Here is a 19,558-nt window from a genome sequence, read left to right on the forward strand (position 1 = left end):
ATAAAATAAATAAATTTATTTAAAAAAAAAAAGCAGCAGCAGCCAAGAAAAACATCATCCTACACATTGTTTCGCTGCTTTATCTTAGTATAGGAAATGCAGGCTCATGCAGAATCTTGGAATCATAGAGCACCAGCGCTGGGACCGGGGTGGGAGGCCCCCACAAATCACCTAGTCCAGCCCTGCCCCCGACTCCCCACAGAAGAGAAAATGCAGCCCAGAGAGTGAAGGACCCTCGTCCACAGATGCACAGCCGGCCGTGGCTGAACTGGGGCCAGGACAGGTGTTCTGCTACCGGCTGACACAAGGCTTTGGACCCACTGGCCTCACCCGCTGGGTCTTCCCAGCCCTGGCCTCCTTTTCCAAAGAGGGTTCATATTTGAATCTTCTCAGAGATGTTGTGGGCTGATTATCCTTGATGTTCCTCAGGGCCCTGAGGGAAAGCCTGGACTTGATGGAGCCTCCGGCCTTCCTGGAATGAAAGGGGAGAAGGTACGGAGAAGAGGGGGGCGGGTTCCAACACGGGGAATCACCAGGCCCACCCTGCCTCTCTGACCTCTAAGCCTGACCTTGCCTCTGATCCCATTCTGGTCCGCATGCTGGATGTCTCCCCCTTCCAGAGCTCTTTATGCCCAAACCGGCACTCAGCGCCTTCCCCTGCCCACTCCTGCATGTCCCCAGCTTCCGTGAATGGCACTGCCATCTACCCAGTCCCCTGGACTCAAAAGCAGAGTCTTCTCTAACTCCTCCCTCCTCTCCCTTTCCTACCATGAACCATCTGTTGCCAAGACTGGCCAATCTGATGTCCACCTCTCTCTCCACCCTGACCTGACGTTCATCTCTCCTCGCCTGCAGTGTGGCATCAGGCTCCTCGCTGGTGCCCCCTTCTCCCCACCCACAATCCAGCCTCCAGCTACCTGCCCGGTCCATCTTCCTAGAGCAGGCTGTCAGCACTCACTGCCCTCTCCGCTGAGAAAGCGCCAGCGGCTCCCCGTTGCCTGCAGGACAGAGCCCTCACTATGTGCAGACCTTCAAGGCCCTTCCCGACCTACCTTTCCAGCTCCACCTCCCACTGCCCCCTTACACACCGGCCTCCAGGCCAGCCAGCCAGCCCTACTGAAAGGCTCTGGGCTTGCACAGCCTCCTGGCCCTGGCCTGTGGTTTCCTCTCTGGGCTGTCCTTTCCCTTTCCTCATTCTCAGAAGCCCAGTTCAGATATACCCTCTGGGAAGCTCTCCTGGACTCTCTGAGCAGAAAGCACCCCTCCTTCCTCTGCATCCCGTTAGCACAGTACTGATTCTGCGGGACCCCTCCAGCCAGGGTCACTGACGCTGTTCGCTTACCAGTCTGCTCCCAACCCCAGCCTTACAAGCAGGGCGTGAGCACTGTCTGTGTATCCTTAGAACCTAGCCCAGGCTTCTGTGAGCAGTTTGATGCATGAATGAAACTTCTTCAGGTGCCCTTTTCACCCTCCGTTCCTGAGTCTCGCACGCCCTCAGTCTCTCCCTTCTCTGTAAGCCCCTGTAGTCTTCTGTTAAGCTACATGGTGCTGGGTGGGGGGGGGGTCCTGCCCCTACTGCATTCCCATGTTCCGCAAAGGGGGGCAATAAAGATGAGGTGAGCTTCCTTCCAGAGGTGTAGGCATGAGCTTCACTGGGGTTCAGAGGAGGGAGGAGCCTCCCCGCTGGGGTGGGGAGTGGAGGCCTTCTGTGTACCCCACCTGGACGGAGTTGTGGAAAGTGCTGACTCCCTAGACACCGTGCTTGTCACTGAATTTCCAGTTTCCGTCAGCTCTCAGGAGTATTTTTATTGAAACAGTAACTCGATTTTCGTGGAAAGCTCATTTCTCAGAAAAAGAAGAAAGAAACAATTGTTGAGCTTTATAGAACTCATTTTACACGTACTGTTTCATAAGAAATTAAATTTTGCAGGAAACAGCACAAGACTTACTCTCATCTTCCTTGTTCTTCTTACCAGCTTCCCTGCCCCGCCCCTCCCCCACACACCCTCCCCACACACCCCTCCCCACACACCCCTCCCCACACACCCTCCCCACACACCCTCCCCACACACCCCTCCCCACACACCCTCCCCACACACCCTCCCCACACACCCCTCCCCACACACCCCTCCCACGCACACGCCTCCCCACACACCCCTCCCCACACACCCCTCCCACACACACGCCTCCCCACACACCCCTCCCCACACACCCCTCCCACACACACGCCTCCCCACACACCCTCCCCACACACCCCTCCCCACACACCCTCCCCACACACCCTCCCCACACACCCTCCCCACACACCCCTCCCCACACACCCACCCCACACACCCTCCCCACACACCCTCCCCACACACCCTCCCCACACACCCTCCCCACACACCCTCCCCACACACCCCTCCCCACACACCCTCCCCACACACCCCTCCCCACACACCCTCCCCACACACCCTCCCCACACACCCTCCCCACACACCCCTCCCCACACACCCTCCCCACACACCCCTCCCCACACCCTCCCCACACATCCTCCCCACACACCCCTCCCCACACACCCCTCCCCACACACCCCTCCCCACACACCCTCCCCACACACCCCTCCCCACACACCCTCCCCACACACCCTCCCCACACACCCCTCCCCACACACCCTCCCCACACACCCCTCCCCACACACCCCTCCCCACACCCTCCCCACACATCCTCCCCACACACCCCTCCCCACACACCCCTCCCCCGCACACCCTCCCCCGCACACCCTCCCCCTCACACCCCTCCCACGCACACGCCTCCCCACACACCCCTCCCCCGCACACCCCTCCCACACACACGCCTCCCCACACACCCCTCCCCACACACCCCTCCCACACACACGCCTCCCCACACACCCCTCCCCACACACCCTCCCCACACACCCTCCCCACACACCCCTCCCCACACACCCCTCCCCCACACACCCCTCCCTGGCTGGTCTCGGGCTTAAAAATACCCACGCCCATGCCCACATCCGCACACAAACACCCTCACAGGTGCACTCTGCAGCTGCTCAGACACTCGGTTGTGCGCAAAGCGGCAGGCTTGCCCAGACTAATTGTGGCAGATAAATCACATTTTTCTTCCTGGAATTTGCTGTGAGGCCTAACTTGTTGCCCTGTGTGTATATGATGTTTTCTGGTCAAGGAAAAGTAGACTCTAGAAGGACTTGGAAATTTGCATCTGGAGAGCTGGAGGAAAGCCTCGCACATGACATTTACCCCCCACCTCCACGCCCCCCAAAAAAGTAAACCAAGGAGAATAGTCTGAATGTGAAATAACAAAAATTGCTAAAGAAAATGAATAATCTCAGGGATGTAACGCCACATAAGATCCAATGATACATTTGATCCTTGATGCCCCTCCACAATCTCTGCTCAGCTTACACACCTCCAGTGACAGGGGACTCATTTCCTGCCTTCATATGTACAAGCTGGATAAAATCATCTGTTTCTGAGAAAGATAAATCAAGGTCCCACATATCTTCTAGAACTTCCTTTGAAACTGCTACAAGATGTACTCTTGATTTGAAAAGAGTCAGGAAGGCAATTGACAAAGTATAGCTTTTTACCTTATGAACATCTTTTTCTTGAACGGGGTCAACTGGCAACACAATAATAATCTTTTCAGAGGGTAGAGTCCAAAAGTCAAGAGATGGGACTAAGTTAACTTCTATTTCACAATATCCCTGACTGTGATTTGACTTGTTACTTGAAAAATGCATAAGGTTGGTACTTCCTTCAAGGACAGATTGCGTCAGGCAGCAGAAGATGGTGTGGCTGGTCACACCCAAGAAAAGCAGACACAGAAACTGTAGCCTGCAGATTGGGCAACAAAACTGGAACCTGATTCTTTCTGTTTCTGCCCAGGATAAAATGTCACACTTAATTTTTCCCAGGTCAGGCCAGCAGGCAGGAAAGTGACAGAGTCTAGCCAGCCAGGCTTGCTTCCTTCTGCAAGCACCCCTCTCCTCCCACCATCCCATAGAGTAACGGGATTCTTTCTGTGATTCTCTCTTCAGGTGTGTCTCTTCTGTTATTCAACCCTTCTGTAGAGTACTTTCTCTCAGCAGTTATATATTTTTGTCTCTAAGGTCTCTAATTGATTTTTTCTTTTTTAAAATATTTATTTATTTATTTATTTTTGGCTGTGTTGGGTCTTTGTTGCTGCGTGTGGGCTTTCTCTAGCTGCGGTGAGCAGGTGCTACTCTTCATTGTGGTGCACGGGCTTATCATTGTGGTGGCTTCTCTTGTTGCGGAATACAGGCCCTAGGCGCACGGGCTCTAGAGCGCAGGCTCAGTAGTTGTGGCACACAGGCTTAGCTGCTCCGCAGCATGTGGGATCTTCCCGGACCAGGGCTCGAACCTGGGTCCCCTGCATTGGCAGGCAGACTCCTAACCACTGCACTACCAGGGAAGCCCTGATTCTTTTCTATAACCACTGTTCTTATTTCATAATAGTTTGTCCTTGTTTCCTGGCTGTAATATCCTCCCTTTTCTCCCTGAGAATATATAGTATTTACTTAGACTCCTGATTGGATCGTGTTCTTAGCTGTTTCCTCAGGAAACCTTCCATGGTTGATGTTGTTGTTTCTCTTTCAGAGTGTTGCCTTTCCTCAAATGTGTAGTGTTTCTTGTTTGTGTGTTTGCTTTAGAAATTGGAATCCCTCTTTAGTCTGTTTCCTGCCTCTGTTTGTACAAATTACTAGGGAGTTGGGTGGTAGCTACTTCTGCAGGTTTCAGGAAGGTGACGGGAGGAGTAGGATGTGCCAGCAGGCAGGGCACCTCAACAGCTGATCTTAGATGTTTGGGGTACCCCTGGACCTCCCAGGGTCCACTAGCCACCTGGGGCTCTGCCCTATCCCTTTGCTCCAGTAAACGACTCTTATTATCCTTGTAGCAGGAGTGGAAGTGGGAGGTGAGGGGAGATGGGCAGGGCTCCATGGCTATCTAGCTCCAGAATTTCAACCTATCTCCCTGTCAGAGCCACACCCTGCTCCTGGCTTCCACTCCTCCCTTGCCTGATATTTTTCTACCTGTGGTTTCTCTCCACCACCGAAGCCTCTGGCTTCAGCTTCCCATGTTTTCTCTTTGCCATTCCTCACTGTTTCAGATTCAGTATCACTCGCCATCTTATTTTTGAGCATGACTATTTTGGAACTATGCACTCTGTCATCTCTATGGATTTGATATAGGAAGGCGAATCTGGCCCAGGGAAAGAGGGGTTTGGGAGAAGGCACAGCCTTAGATGGCGGGTGTATCATGGTGTCAGGGCCTTGTGTGTGGCCGTGCAATTGCTGGCTTCTTCTCTTGCGGGTGCTTCTGTGGTTTCCTTGGAAGTTCTCTAGCTGGGGACCCCCGACTGCAGTCCTCTGCTGTAGTGCAGTGTCTCCTGTGGCTGACCACTCCTGACCATCAGCCCCCATTGGTGCTCCCCTCTATCTGAGCTCGCAGCTGGCTCCTTTCCTTGGGATCCACATCTAACCCCCCAGGAAACCTGTACTGTGTCTCCCACTGGCGGTGGACACGCAGCCTGCTTTAGAGACCCCCCCCCACCCCGACCCCCATTCTGGGGCTATTCCAGCCAGCTTTCGGTCTTTAGATTTTTCCAGAAGAGAGCCAGCCATCATCCACATATCTCCAAAAGCCTAGGGAATACATATCAAACTCTTGAAGTCCCTTCCCTTGGCTTCGAGGAGGGGAATCGGGCCCACCCAGTACACTGACAGCTCTCCAAGGGAATTCTTCCTCTACAATCTCTTCCTGGTTAATCTTCAACTTCTCCTTTTCACTCTTGAGGTAGGTAATGAGATAATAGTTGGAAGATGGGTTTCACAAGCTTTCAGCATGACCTGCTTAGCAAACTCACAACTATTGTAATGGGCTCAGGTTTGAGACATCAGTCAGAACTGAGCAGGAAGAGTCCCACTTTAATGTCCTGTTACTTAAGAGTCTGTAATCCTGCATTTTCTTTTAAACATACCTAATGAAATATATATTAATTGGCCCCCATTTTTTTTTTTCAGGGAGCAAGAGGACCTAATGGCTCAGTTGGTGAAAAGGTAAAAAATGAAAATGAAAAAGAAAAAGCTTTCTCCTCCTTCCTCCCCTCTCTCTGGGTTTAGTATAATTGAACTGTTGGGCTAGAGTATTGAATATATAAATGTCATGGATCAGAGAGAAACATCTGGAAGGAACTGCTTGGGGAAGGCAGAACAGCTGGAGCAGAGTGAATAACCCACCAGGTTTTCTCCTTTCTCACCCCCTCCACCCTAATTCATTCAATGAGCGCCGTTAGCTTATCTCCAAGTGAAATGTCAATTGGCAAGATAGCTGTTTCTGTACAATTAAGTAGCGCTGATCAGAGAATCCAACAATCTAATTAAGTTCAAAGAACAATTTTTTGACTCAGTTGCGGATGTTGTTCCTTCCATGAGTGACTCCAAGGCTAGATAATCAGCCTGTCCCCTTCCTTACAGGGTGATCCCGGCAACAGAGGCTTACCAGGACCCCCAGGGAAAAATGGACAAGTTGGCGCTCCTGGGGTCATGGGACCCCCAGGGCCCCCTGGACCCCCTGGGCCCCAAGGCCCTGGATGTGCAATGGGACTTGGATTTGAGGTACTTTTCCTCCTTTCTGTGGTTAAAGAACAACGTGCGCTAAGGACTACTGGAAAGGCCAGCTAACTGAACGCCAAGGTGGTGCTGATTCCCCACTGAGCCCCAGCTCCCAGCACCACACCTGGCACAGGGAGGTGCTCGGGAATCAGTACTGAAATTCTCTTTCTTCTTCCTTCCCTAGGATACTGAAGGCTCTGGGAGCATCAGGCTGTTGCCTGAGCCCGGAATCTCTGGACCAACGGCTTCAAGTGTAGGTTGACTTTTTACACCTTCATTTTGAGGACTGTCATGCTGTCACACTGGAGTGGAGAAGCTGTGGGGTGCCATCCTGGCTCTGCTACTTTCACTAATTCACCCTCTCTGTGCCTCCAGCTTCCAGCTGTGTGGTGGGGAGACCAGGTGCTCTTTATAGCTTGTTTCTTTGAGGAGTAGCACAGAGGTTTTGCACAAAACATCTTGTGGGAAAACTTGAAAATTATCTTTCTCTCTCTCTGCAGTCCCTTACCATCAAGCATCTCTGCTTCATTGCCTCCTTCCTGCTGCCCATTCAAGACTCACACTTTGCCCCGTTTCAGAATCCCATGCTCTTAACAAGTACCCTTCCCCACTACATCTACCCCCCAGGGAGGTGTTGTCCATCTTCTGCTATGATACCTGCTCTCTAGAGGACCAATCCCCAGGATCTCATTATATTTGAGATCCAAGCAGTACCCAGAGCTGAGCACACCAGTGCAGGAGGAGCTGAGCCTCGCAAAGGGGAGCAGCACAGCCCCCTCCGTGATTGAATAGGAAGACCTCCCCCACACCCCAGATGCAGAGGGCTCTGGGTTCAGGGTCAAAAGGACACTCACTCCGTGCTGGGAGAGGGCCTCTGGTCCTCTTACTGTCTGTGAGATATTCCTTCCTTCTGACTCTGTAAGGGGAATTTGCCCCTCCTCTTTTGCTCCCATTATCTGGGACAAAATCCTTGTAAGAGCTTAGGGAGAATGGCAAGATGGGAGGATAGATGGAGAGTGGGAAAAGTGAATAGAAAAAAACCCAAAGAATATTTGTTTTTCTGTTTTGCCAGGGTCCCAAAGGAGAAAAAGGAGACCAGGGACCCAAGGTGAGGTCACAGATCTGAAGTGGGGGTGAGAGAAATTTTCAGCCTGGTTCTAGGAGCATTATCCACATACAGTGAATTTTTTTCCACTCTCACTGCTATATCCAGGGTGAAAGAGGGATGGATGGAGCCAGCGTTGTGGGACCCCCTGGGCCCAGGGGGCTACCAGGGCGCATCGAGGTCTTATCTAGTGTGAGTATCACCAGGTATCACCAGCATGGCTGCTTTTGCTAAAGGGGAGGGAAGGTTGTCCACAACTTCAGGGCCTTCAGGGCTGCTCTTTATGCAGGGGGCACATAGCTGGCATCTGGTGTTGGAGTTCTTACCTGCCAGCATGGCCCACCTGTCTGTCCCTACCCTGGTACCACTATTGTCACACATAGTGTGTCCAGAACCCTCTCTTCTGGTTGGCAGCATTTGCAGTCAGGAGACTGAGTGTAACAGAGCTGTAACCGAGAGGCAAGGAACATAAGTGGGGGAACGAGGGAGGAAAGATGGTTTAGGGTATGACAAATCAAGGAAGACTTTCTGGAAGAAGTCTCCTTGAGCAGGGACTTGAAAGCCAAGAAGGATTCACCAGGTAAGTATGGAGGACAGGACTTCCAGAACTCAGGTGGTCAAGGCACTCTGAGCCGAAGCACAGAAGAGAAAAACATGGGTGTGTCCAAGGCACAGGGAGCTGATGGGCATGGGGGTGGGTGGAGAGCGATGGAAATTTGGAGAGAAGACTGGGATGTGGGCTGGGACACGATCACACTCCACTGAATATTAGAACATCACATTTGTGAGAAACTGTGGCCCTTCCAAGAGAAATAATGTCATACTGGTACATGACAGAAAGACAAAAAGTCCCAAATAAGTGGAAAAAAGAATGACTAGAGTTTTTTTTGTTTTTTTTGTTTTTGTTTTTTTAAGTATGATTAAAAAATATCAAGTATAGGTAAGGGTGGAGTGAAATAGATAATCTCACATACTTTGTTGGAAGTGTAAGTTGTACGGCCCCTTGAGACAGCTCTTTGGCAATCTGTTAAAACTAAAAATGTTTATACCGAAAACTTCCATATGGAAAGACCTCCATGCTGTATGATTGAGTGAAAAAAGCAAGTTGAGGAATAATACCTACAACCTGATGCCATTTATATAAAATAACCACATGGACAAACACACACACACACGCACACACACCCAACAACACTGTTTTCTGTGGGTATTAATATTATTATTAATTTATAATTATATAACATAAATATAATATTTAAATTTATATATTTAAAATTATAAAAGAAAAAAGGCATTTATGTATGGTGCAATTTTAAGATTAATCGAAGAGGAAAGTTATAAGGCGGCTCAGGGCTGTGTTGTAAGTGGGAGGGATGGGTGTGTTGGCAGTGGGTGGGTGTTGTCAGTGTCTGCTTGTGTCTGCCATGCGGGGTGACTTCAGTTAAAGCCTCACTGCTGGGAGCAAGGTGGGACACGTGCCACCCTCTGTCTCTTTGTCTGATTTTTCTCTTTTCAGCCTTTGATCAACATCACCCATGGATTCGTGAATCTCTCGGACATTCCTGAGCTCGTCGGGCCTCCGGTGTGTATCCACAGCTGCCCTAGAGTGAGGGTCCTACCCAGACACCCCAGCTGAAACTAAGTTGGGTTGGTTTGGAATCCTTTGAGCTCCTGAAGCATAGAGCTAGAGTGTCTCGAAGTGTAGAATAGAAAGAGAGCTTTGCATTTCTGAGAAGTTGCTGTCACATTGATTTGTGCAGGGAGTTTTGTCCAATGCAGTGGAAGCTTCCAGTCCCTTGCATCAGAAATATGTGTAATTGAAATCAGAGAATCATAAGTAACAAATTGATTGATGTCTGAGCAGTGCTTTGGGCATGCTTTTATTTACATGATCTCATTTCCCAGAATGGGAGGAGCCTAGAGAGACCTATCCTTGTGCTGATAGGGAAACTGGCGCATGAGGAGGGAACGTGACTGGCTTCAGTCTTTCTGGCCCCATTTAGAGATCAGGAACACACAGAGAAGCTACCTTATTTCTGCAAGTCCACAGCGTCAGTCCATGACACAACAGGACCTAAGAGGAAGGAAGCTTCCTCCTGCAGTCTGTGCAATGAATCCACACTGCATCTTCCATATCTGCTGGTGACAGCTGGGGAGAGAGGAAAGAGCTCTGGCCTTAGGAGCCTTGGGTTCCAGCCCCATCTCCTCTGCATAATGCTCTGAGACTCTCATCGTCTCTCTGATAACACCTCACCAGCCTTTGGGGCAGCTTATAAGAGGTGATGGATGCAAAACTGCTTTGCAAACTGTGGCACTCTGTGGAAGCCGACACGGAGATTGAGGCTTATACTTCCACAGCTGCGCAGTCCAGATGTCTGCCGGGGCCACCCGCCCTGCAGTCCCCAGTGAGGTTGGCCTGAACCTCTGCCGTCCATATCCTGGGGAGAATTCAGTGCTCTCCCCAAGGCTTCTGCAAATATCTGCACGATTCCTTTAGAGCCAGTATCTCCTTCTGCTGAGTGGCCTCTGTTGGTGGGTCATTTCACTGTCTCTTCTATACTACATCCAGTGGGTCTCCCTTTCCTTGATTTCTACTAAAATCATCCAAAACACCCCAGTAAGCAAACCCTAAAGCAAACAAGCAAGTCATTTCACAAAAGTTTTTCCCAAACTATTGGGGGTTGAGAGTGTTAGCTGGCTTAATTCTAAAGCAAAACACAGACAGCCTCAGATCTAAGAATCAACATCTCTGTTCTAAGAGTCCTTGGGCCTTGTCTTCTCCCACCCCTTCTCTCTTTTCCCCACCCGAGAATCCTCCTTCTGTCCCAATCCCTGTCCTCCTGTTTGGCAAATCCAGGCCCTCAAGGGTCCCCTTCGTCCCTAACAGAAGATCAAGATTTTCCTACTCAGAGGCAGTTCCCTCCCAGCTGTACCTTTATACTTTTCCACTCTACTATATGTACACCATATAGATATATGTATATATTATATTATATTTTATATATATATATATATATATATATATATTAGTCCTTTGTTGCTTCTGCATCCTCAGATTCAACCAACCTTGGATAAAAAGTACTGAAAAAAAAAATTCCAGAAAGCTTCAAAAAGCAAAACTTGAATTTGCTGCATGCTGGCAATTATTTACATAGCTTTTACATTGGTTTTACAGCTATTTACATAGCATTTACATTGTATTAGGTGTTATAAGTAATCTAGAGATGATTTAAAGTGTATGGGTATATGGAGTATGTATGTAGGTTATATGCCAACACTACACCATTTTATATAAGGGCCTTGAGCATCTGTGGATTTTGGTATCCACAGGGGATCCTGAAACCAATACCCCTCGGATACCCAGGGACGACTGTACAGTATATTGAGAAAGTTGTTGCCATTCGGTTATATCTCTCTTTATATATGTATTCTGCCAAACTCTTATGTCTTTAATAGGTATGTGGGTATCTGGGCTTGGAGGAAAAAGAGTCCTGGCCCCATGTGGAGTGAACCACAAATTTTCTGTTGCCTGGAGCCTTTAAAATGGCTGGTCCTTTAAAATTCTCCCTCTTACTGAGGGAAAAGAACTGAGTCTCACCAACTGCCCCCACTTCCACCCCTAAATTCCCCAGCACACCCTTTGGGCCCACTCCTCAGAGTTTAGGAACTTGTTTTCTGAGAATATTTGTGGAGGTTGAGCACTGCATTCATTGCCCCAGAGGTTTCTGACGCTGAGTGATTTCACGGAAGAGGAGGCTGGGACTTAAAGTGCCGAGAGTCCTGGCTCGGGGGAGCAGAGGCTCCAGACTCCTGAGCAGTTCCTGGCTCTGTGCTAACTAGTGTGTGACTGCACGGTTCCTTCCCCTCCCGGGCCTCGGCATCCTCTGCAAAATGGATCCTGAGCCCCACTGTGTGGGAACATGCTTGGGCCTTTGGAAGGTGCTGGAGGGAGTGGGCCCCTGAGGTACAGGTTCCTGCTGGCCTGGAAATGCTGCTCCTAACCTGCCTGCTTTGTCTGTCTGTGTCACAGGGCCCCGAGGGCATGCCTGGGCTGCCAGGATTTCCAGTGAGTAGCACAGTAGCCATCTTCCTTTGTGCCCCGAGGCTGTGTGCATTCTGTTCCTTCCACCTGGAATGCTGTTCCTCTCCATCTGCACAACTGACCTCTAGCGCCGTCTTGTTCGTGTAGCCTTTCCTCGTTGCCCCCATCTGGAGTGACCCTTCCCTCCTTTGAATCCCATAGGGCTTTATTTTCACCTCTGCTGTCGTTCTTTTCTGCCTTGAATAACAGTTATTTGTACCCTTATCATTTTTTCCTCAACTGTACTGTGACCAGCTTGCAGGGGGTCAGGTCTTGTTCATCTCTTTCTAGCCCAGGGCAGCCAGAGCCAGAGCTGGAGTCTGTGGTTGGCTACCTATAAATGAGTGGATGAATCAAGCATTTCAAATCGAGTCCGAGTAGATAAAATCCCTAGAGAGAGAGGATGGTGGCGATGGAGGATGGAGAGAGGGGAATCATAGCCTGGAAGTCCAAAATTAATAGTCTGTGTGCACCACGCTACGGGGCTTCCACCATGGAAGGTGAAAATGCATTTCTGCGTAGAAAGTGATCAGTTTAGTCTAAAAGTTTGAGCCTGCACTGAAGCCCAAGGCTCCAGAGTGAAATCTGCACAATTTCTCCATATGTTGCAGCTCTGAAAGGCCTAATGCCAATGGTGACATGCACTGCTTCCAGGATAAATGAAGGAAATTTATCAAAAAATGTAATAGAAATTTGTTGTTGATGGTAGAATTATAATGATCTCTTTTTCTTTTTTTTATACTTTTCTGCACTTCTACATTTTTTAAAAGGAGCATGTGCTATGTTGACACTAAAAATACATGGGAACTAGACATTAAAAAACAGGAGAGGGTGGCAGCCATGGAGAAGACCTCTTAGTTAGGAAGAGAAGAGGCCAGAACTCTGAGCTTGATCTCCAGCCCCAGCTTGGCTGCTCCAAAGCCAGAGCGTGTTCCAGACACATTTTTCTCTAAATGACTGGTTCTGTGTTCCCGAGGGAGCCCTAGGCTCCTCAGAAGAGCCTTTGGGACCACTTCAGGAGTAAGGAGGGGGCCAAGTAGGCAGGATCCAGGCCACTGCCGAAGCTCCATTTGACGTATTTTATACATTGGGCGTTTGTTTGACTTTACTTGAAAAAGGAGAATGAAAAGAGTTTCACTGCTAAAAAATAATAATAACAAATATTTGAAGGCCACTGCGTTAACCCAGAAGGTAGGGACTTGTGAAAAGGTAAATTGCAATAAAGTGTTGAAACTCTTTTTGGGGGACAGACGTCTGGCTGTGTGAGTCATTGTCACAGATATTAAGTGTATGTTGGAGTTGAGACGAGGTCACCTCTGACCGGGTGTGCAGAATTTTGGTTCTGCAGAGGGAATGGCGGTGGCGGGCGGGTGAGGGGTGCAGAGAGGCTAAGGGGATAGGCTCGCCCCTGGTGGAGTGACGGGAGTGGAAGATGAGGCCCTGAGGCCGGCTGGGATCAGTTTGGGTGTCAGGCTAGGGTGTTTGGATCCCATCCCGTAGGTAGTGGGGAGCCAGAGAAGGGGCAGGAGTCATGGAGGGTGAATGATGGGGGCGGTGGGCTGCAGGACGGCCCCGAGGACCCATGGGTGAGCAGAGGCAGCAGGCAGTTTCAATGGTGCCCATTGGAGGAAACCACAGTTCAAAGAGGAGTGGGGCCTCCAGGCCTCCTAACACTCAGTGCTGTCTTCTTTCCACCAGACCACAATTTCTAGACCACTTAATATTAGGAAAACATCGTGACTAATTGTGACTTCCACTGGCACTCCGTGCTCTTTTACTTTTTGGAACAACAACAACTTTGTTTAGTTAAAGCATTTTAATCTTAACAAACAACCGAATACCCTCCAATGATTCCTTCTAGGGACCCAGAGGACCAAAAGGTGACACTGGTGTGCCTGGATTTCCAGGACTAAAAGGAGAACAGGTAAGAAGGGCCCAGCTATCTGGGTGGGATTGTGCTCTAGAATTTGGTAAATATTTCAAATGGGCTGAAAGTAGCTGTTAACTTTTTAAAATTTTGAGATATAACTCACACACCATAAAATCCACCCCTTTCAATTGTGAAATTCAGTGATTTTTGGTATATTCACAAGGTTGTGCAGCCATCACCACTACCTAATTCTAGAACATTTTCATCATGCCAACAGAAACACTGTATCTAGTAGCAGTCACTCCCCGGCTGTTAACTTTCATGATCTCAAGGTTCCTCCAGGGTGAAGGTGAGGTGGGGGGAGAAACAGATTTTCATCATAGTTTGGAAAGAGAACTCAACCCAACGCTCCCTTGAACGCTGTGCTTTGTCTAACTGCCCGCGGGCACCTGCATTAGAGTGTGCACTCCCCGAGGGCAGGCACATCCACTTTCTTTTCTGTAGCTCCAGTACTTAGCACTGCGCCTGGTACACAAATGGCACTTAAAACATTTGTTGAAAAAAAAAAAAAAAAAAAAACATTTGTTGGATGAAAAGATGAATGAATATAAATAATGAATACAGTGATGCTAATATTTAGAAATCATTATTTTATTAAACTATTATTAGTATAAGCGGGGGCATTCCGCACTTGGATGGCAGTCTTGGTCCAGAAGTTTTGGAACATTTAGCATGCAGAGCACTTCCTGAAAATTCCAAGGGCATTGAAATGACCTTTGTACCCTTCCACATTTGCCTCTTGGAATTAATTTCCCAGTTGGTTTTTATAGATAAGGGGAGAGTGACGTCCATAAATGGATTGCAGTTATTCTGGATTGGATTCATTTATTCATCCATCCATTTATATACTCATCCAGATTACATCCATTCCCTAAGGTGTGCCAGCCGGTTTCCTATACTAGGCACTAGGGGTAGAGAAATAAGATGTGAGGAACAGACATGCAGACAGCCAGCAGAGTGCGTGGTCACTGCTGTAACGGGGGTCTGTACAAAGCCAGTGGGAGCAGCCCTGAGCCTGCCCTGGGGAGTCAAGGAGGGTGTGTGCGTCTCTAAGAGGAGGGAGCATTAGGCTACTCTCTTTCCTTCCTCCCCCCACCATTTCCCACTAGCCCCACAGAGGGGGAGAGAGTCTCCAGTGTCTGTTGGGCCACAGTTCCAGGGGATGGAGGGTTCAGTGTGCTGGGTCTGAGTTTAGCGTTACATGGGACCATGTCTTGGGATGCCTTTTGCTGCCACGGGCCTACAGAGATGGCGTGGGGTCAGGGCAGTTCTGGCTTGGGAGGAGGCCTGGTCAAGCAGGATTGGCTCTTGCTTTAAACGCTCTGTTTTCTATGTGGCAAGGTCGGGCGGATCTAGAGGGACCTACGTGCCATCTCTTCCCTAATCCCCTGCCACTTTGAAAACTGGGAAGAGCGCCGAGGCAGGTCTGCTCTGATCCTCGCAGCCAACGCGCTTTCTCTCGCTCTGCCTCTAATGCTTTTGTGCTTGCTTCTTCTTGCTGCTGGCGTGCTCAGGACTGCTTTTCCTCACCAGCGAAGTGGTAAGATCCAAATAGCAGGTGTGGGCTTGGGGGACGGAGAGGAGAGGCTGCTTGGCTTGCTTTGGCACCACTGCCTTGGCTGCTTCCAGCCCTGTTGAAGGGAGACTTTCGTGTGGTCCAGCCCGGTTCCCCAGGGGCTAGCATTGAAGTTTGGGGCCAGAGCCTTGAATGGTTCCTCTCCCTGGCCTTTTCTCTGGACATATATCTTCTTGGAAGCCTCCTGGGATAGTAGATGGCCCTGCTGAGCACAGGATTGGGGGCGGGATCCTGTGTCCCTGCCACCAGTCTACCCATCACCCCTATTTCCCAGCAACTGAGATAACTTTGCCTGATCAAGTGAGCATTTGCACAGGAGCCTGGAGTTTGGAGGCAAAGTTCCACATGGAGACTCAGGGCCCCTGTGTTGGAGAGGCCTCCACTGTTCATGCTGTCATCACTTTCCCAATGTTAGATGTTTTAACAAGACTAAGGATTCTAGGTGGGAACAGATCTCAAGTCGAGTTGTTAGGAAAGCAAGCCACCAAATATATTAGGAGCCAGAGGTTCTAAGGGGGGAGCCACACAGCCAGAGGTGGGACGGACCTTGTTGGGACTGATTCCTGGAGGGTTGAGAGTGGGGACGCTGATCTGGCAGCAGCGGGAGCCCCAGAGGGGCTTGCAGGACCCCAACCTGTGCTTTCAGACAGTAACTGATGGTACATGGAGGGAACAGTCCAGAGAACATTTAATGACTTAGGAGGCTGTGCAATATTCTAGCAAGAGGTCATGTCGGGCAGTGGGGTTGGAGAGGCAGCGTGAAGGCCAGAGAAATCATGGCGATGAGCCTCCGGATAAGGCGGTGAGGCGGAGGCCCGGCTTCATCAAAAGGTTCTCTGAATTGCAGGGTGAGAAGGGAGAGCCAGGCGCCATCCTGACGGGGGATATTCCTCTGGAAAGGCTGAGGAGCCAAAAGGTAATTATGTCACCAGACCCTGAAGGCACACATCTTCTACATCCTATCTTTGTTTCTGTCGCAAACCGTGTTCATCTGAGTGACAAGTCTGTGTCTCCCTGTTTTAGGGTGAATCTGGAGAGCGTGGAGCCCCGGGACCAATGGTAAGCCAGAGCGTCTCGCCCCTGCATCTGGACTGGGGTTTGAAGCATTTATCGTACTTTGGCTCAACTAGATTGAGTTGTCCCAGCTGTGAAAATAAAAAGGATGTGGCAAAATGTATCTGTGTCAAGGGTAGGCTAACTGCAATTAAATAAAATCTCAGTGGTTCAGCACAGTAGCAGCTTGGTTCTCACTTATGCAGAGTCCACTGTGGTGGTTCCCAGTTGGACATCTCCCCTCCAAGCAGTGACTCGGGGATCCAGGATGCTTGCATCCTGTGACTCTGCCCTCTGGTGGATTCAAGGCCACAGTGGCATCTTCCAGCTGATAGGCTGAGGTTGGGGAGGGGGAAGAGACCATGGAAGATGATGAACTCCACTTCTGGCCAGACCTCTGATGCAGGAGGCGGGGGTGGGAGTGGGGGTGGGGATAGGTCTCAGAAATGTGGTTTAGCTCTGTGTCCAGAAGGAGGGGGGAAGCGGATGGTGGTGAGACCCATAGTTGTACAGGTCTTGCCAGCTAAAGATTGTCATTACCCAGGGAACCTGGGCCTTTTGGCTTCTGGTCTTGGATCTGCTGCCCATTTGCTGTATGACCTCAAACAAGTCCTCTTCTCTCTCTGGGCTTTTGTCTTCCCATCTATAAGTGAGGGTATTGAATGAGTACTAGATGACATGATAGGGTCCTTCTTGCCTTACTGCTCCAGGAATCTATAATTTTGGGGGGCTGCTGAACAATTTTTAAGCTACCAGTTCTCTCCAGATGAACCCTAAACTTGCCCCTCGTATATTTCTTCCCAAAGAACAAAGAAAACTCATAGAATATCCACCATGGGTCAGACAGTGATGCTTCAACACAGATCACCTCATTTCATTTTCACCACCCTAAGAGGCTAATGTCAGAAGCCCCATTTTATAGACCGGGAAACCAAGGTTAAAGAGGTTAAGTAACTAGCCCACTGCCATACAGCTTGTTAGTGACACAGCAGGGATTTGAACCCAGCCTGTCAAACTCTGTGTCCAGGTTTTTCCCAGCACACCTCACTGCCTCCAGTTGACACCTTCATTCTTCTGAAACATTTTGAGCTGGAGAACTGCACATTGGGGTATGAATGCGGGGTTTGTTTGAAGCTGGATCTCAGGCCTGGGGAGAAAGGACCTCACATTTCTCTAACAGGCACGTGTCCTTGATGAATGGCCCATAACCTCCAAGGTGCATCCTTCAAAGGACCTTCTAAAGCCTTTGGTCCCTTAAGTCAGGCAGAATGGATGCCCTGGAGAGGTGTCCTTGGCCCTAGCTGCAGGCTAAGGCAGACTGGGAGAGTCTTGTGTCAACCACTGGGTAACACTTACTAATACCCAGTATGGTGGAAATACTAATTGTTAGCAGTGGTGGCCGGCAAGCTGCTGCAGATGGCCAGGGTAGTTGTTGCCACTGAAGCCCAGCTGTGCATAGCTTGCACAGACAGTAAGGGGGCACCTTCTTCTAATTTGCAGAAGGTGTCATATGGGCTGTCTATGGCCCTCATGACCAGTATAGCTTACAACACTAGAGCCTTGTTACTCGCAGTGTGGCCCATGGACCAGCCTCAGCAGCATCACCTGGGAGCTCGTTGGGAAAGCAAAGCCTTATGCCCCACCCCGGATCTACTGGATCTGCATTTTGATGAGATCCAGGTGACTTGCGCACACTGATGTTTGAGAAGCCCTGCACTAGAACGTACCGCCACGTGGCCTGTGGCCTGTTAACTCCTTGATTTTCTTTTCCTGAGAGTAACCTGGTCTGGGTACTTTACATACAGAGCCTGTCTCAACACAATCTATTTGCCATTTTTCAGGGTAAGTCTGAATACATTAATAGAGCAGGAAGAAGGGGCTTGATAGGCCCCAGGCTTAAACCAGTTATTCCCCTGGGAGACAGGACAGACCCAGTTACAAAACAGGAAAGGTGTCAACTGGAAGTAGAGCTTGTTCTGGGAAGAGGTGGTACATTGTATGCATCCCGGACACTGGAAGGCATGAGGGTTCCGGCAGGAGGCTGGAACAGGGCAGCGGCTCTGGGAGCATGGGGACACAGAAAGCAAGCACTGGAATGCGGCCCACGGGCAGGGGCTCATCTGGAGAAGTGGGGCGCCAGGCCAAGATTCTGGTCCTTAGGGACGGGTGGGAGCAAGGCAGGAACCAGATCCTGAAGCAGGTTATTGGGCTTGGCTGACATGAGGAGTGAAGCAGGGCTGCATTATTCCAGCGGGGGACATGGAGAACCCTGGGACATAAGACCTAAGGCAAAGGTCCACGTTCTGAGCTGGCCCAGCACACGGCTACCTGGGAGCTGAGGCCCGGAGCTACTGACCTCTTGCTTCTTTGTTAGCTCTGACTGGCTGAGAGGGTTGGGTCCAGCGTCTGGACTGGGGTAGAGCCCCGCAGGAGGGACTGAGCAAGTGGGTCCAGCGGAGGACAGAGAGGCCAGGGGACAAGGAGCCAGGCAGGTGGACATTTCATAACTTCTCCTTGCCCTGCATCCTCCTATTAGTGGTGCATTGTCACCACTGGCCACAAAGGTAGGCTGGATGCCCCCCATCTCCCTAGCCCTTGCATTTCTTTTCTTTCTTTTTTTTTTTAAGATGTTCTTCATTCAGATGAGTGATTATTTATAAATTTATTATGTATTTATTTATTTATTTTTGGGTGTGTTGGGTCTTCGTTTATGTGCGAGGGCCTTCCCCAGTTGCGGCAAGCGGGGGCCACTCTTCATCGCGGTGCGCGGGGCCTCTCACTGTCGCGGCCCCTCTTGTTGCGGAGCACAGGCTCCAGACGCGCAGGCTCAGTAGTTGTGGCTCACGGGCCTAGTTGCTCCGCGGCATGTGGGATCTTCCCAGACCAGGGCTCGAACCCGTGTCCCCTGCATTGGCAGGCAGATTCTCAACCACTGCGCCACCAGGGAAGCCCCTGTTCTTTCTTTTTTAATTGAAATATATTTTACATACAGCATTGTGTACATTTAAGGTGTACATGTTGATTTGATACATTTATATATTGTAATATGATTGCTGTTGTGGAGATAGCAGCTCTCTCACATCACATAATTATCATTTCTTCTTTGTGGTTGGAATAAATAAGATCTAGACTCTTAGCAGTTTGAGGATTGTAATATTAAT

The 19,558-nt window shown here is 49.9% G+C and overlaps 1 protein-coding gene across 6 annotated transcripts in view; it reads left to right on the plus strand.

Annotated features, from left to right (window-relative positions):
- Window positions 1–19,558, plus strand: part of COL15A1 (collagen type XV alpha 1 chain) — a 99,596-nt gene that overhangs the window by 57,540 nt on the left and 22,498 nt on the right. For 3 of the 6 annotated variants that reach the window (XM_082403757.1, XM_082403759.1, XM_082403760.1), the window contains 11 exons: window positions 430–492; window positions 6,062–6,097; window positions 6,515–6,655; window positions 6,837–6,905; window positions 7,725–7,760; window positions 7,866–7,949; window positions 9,274–9,339; window positions 11,788–11,823; window positions 13,700–13,762; window positions 16,192–16,260; window positions 16,368–16,403. In XM_082403757.1, the coding sequence (XP_082259883.1) occupies window positions 430–492; window positions 6,062–6,097; window positions 6,515–6,655; window positions 6,837–6,905; window positions 7,725–7,760; window positions 7,866–7,949; window positions 9,274–9,339; window positions 11,788–11,823; window positions 13,700–13,762; window positions 16,192–16,260; window positions 16,368–16,403 (699 nt within the window). The remainder of the gene's footprint in view (window positions 1–429; window positions 493–6,061; window positions 6,098–6,514; window positions 6,656–6,836; window positions 6,906–7,724; window positions 7,761–7,865; window positions 7,950–9,273; window positions 9,340–11,787; window positions 11,824–13,699; window positions 13,763–16,191; window positions 16,261–16,367; window positions 16,404–19,558) is intronic. The other 3 variants (XM_082403762.1, XM_082403758.1, XM_082403761.1) reach the window with 1 other exon arrangement.

The sequence above is a fragment of the Balaenoptera borealis genome (genome assembly GCF_965194805.1).
Source record: "Balaenoptera borealis genome assembly, chromosome: 8".
Lineage (NCBI taxonomy): Eukaryota > Metazoa > Chordata > Mammalia > Artiodactyla > Balaenopteridae > Balaenoptera > Balaenoptera borealis.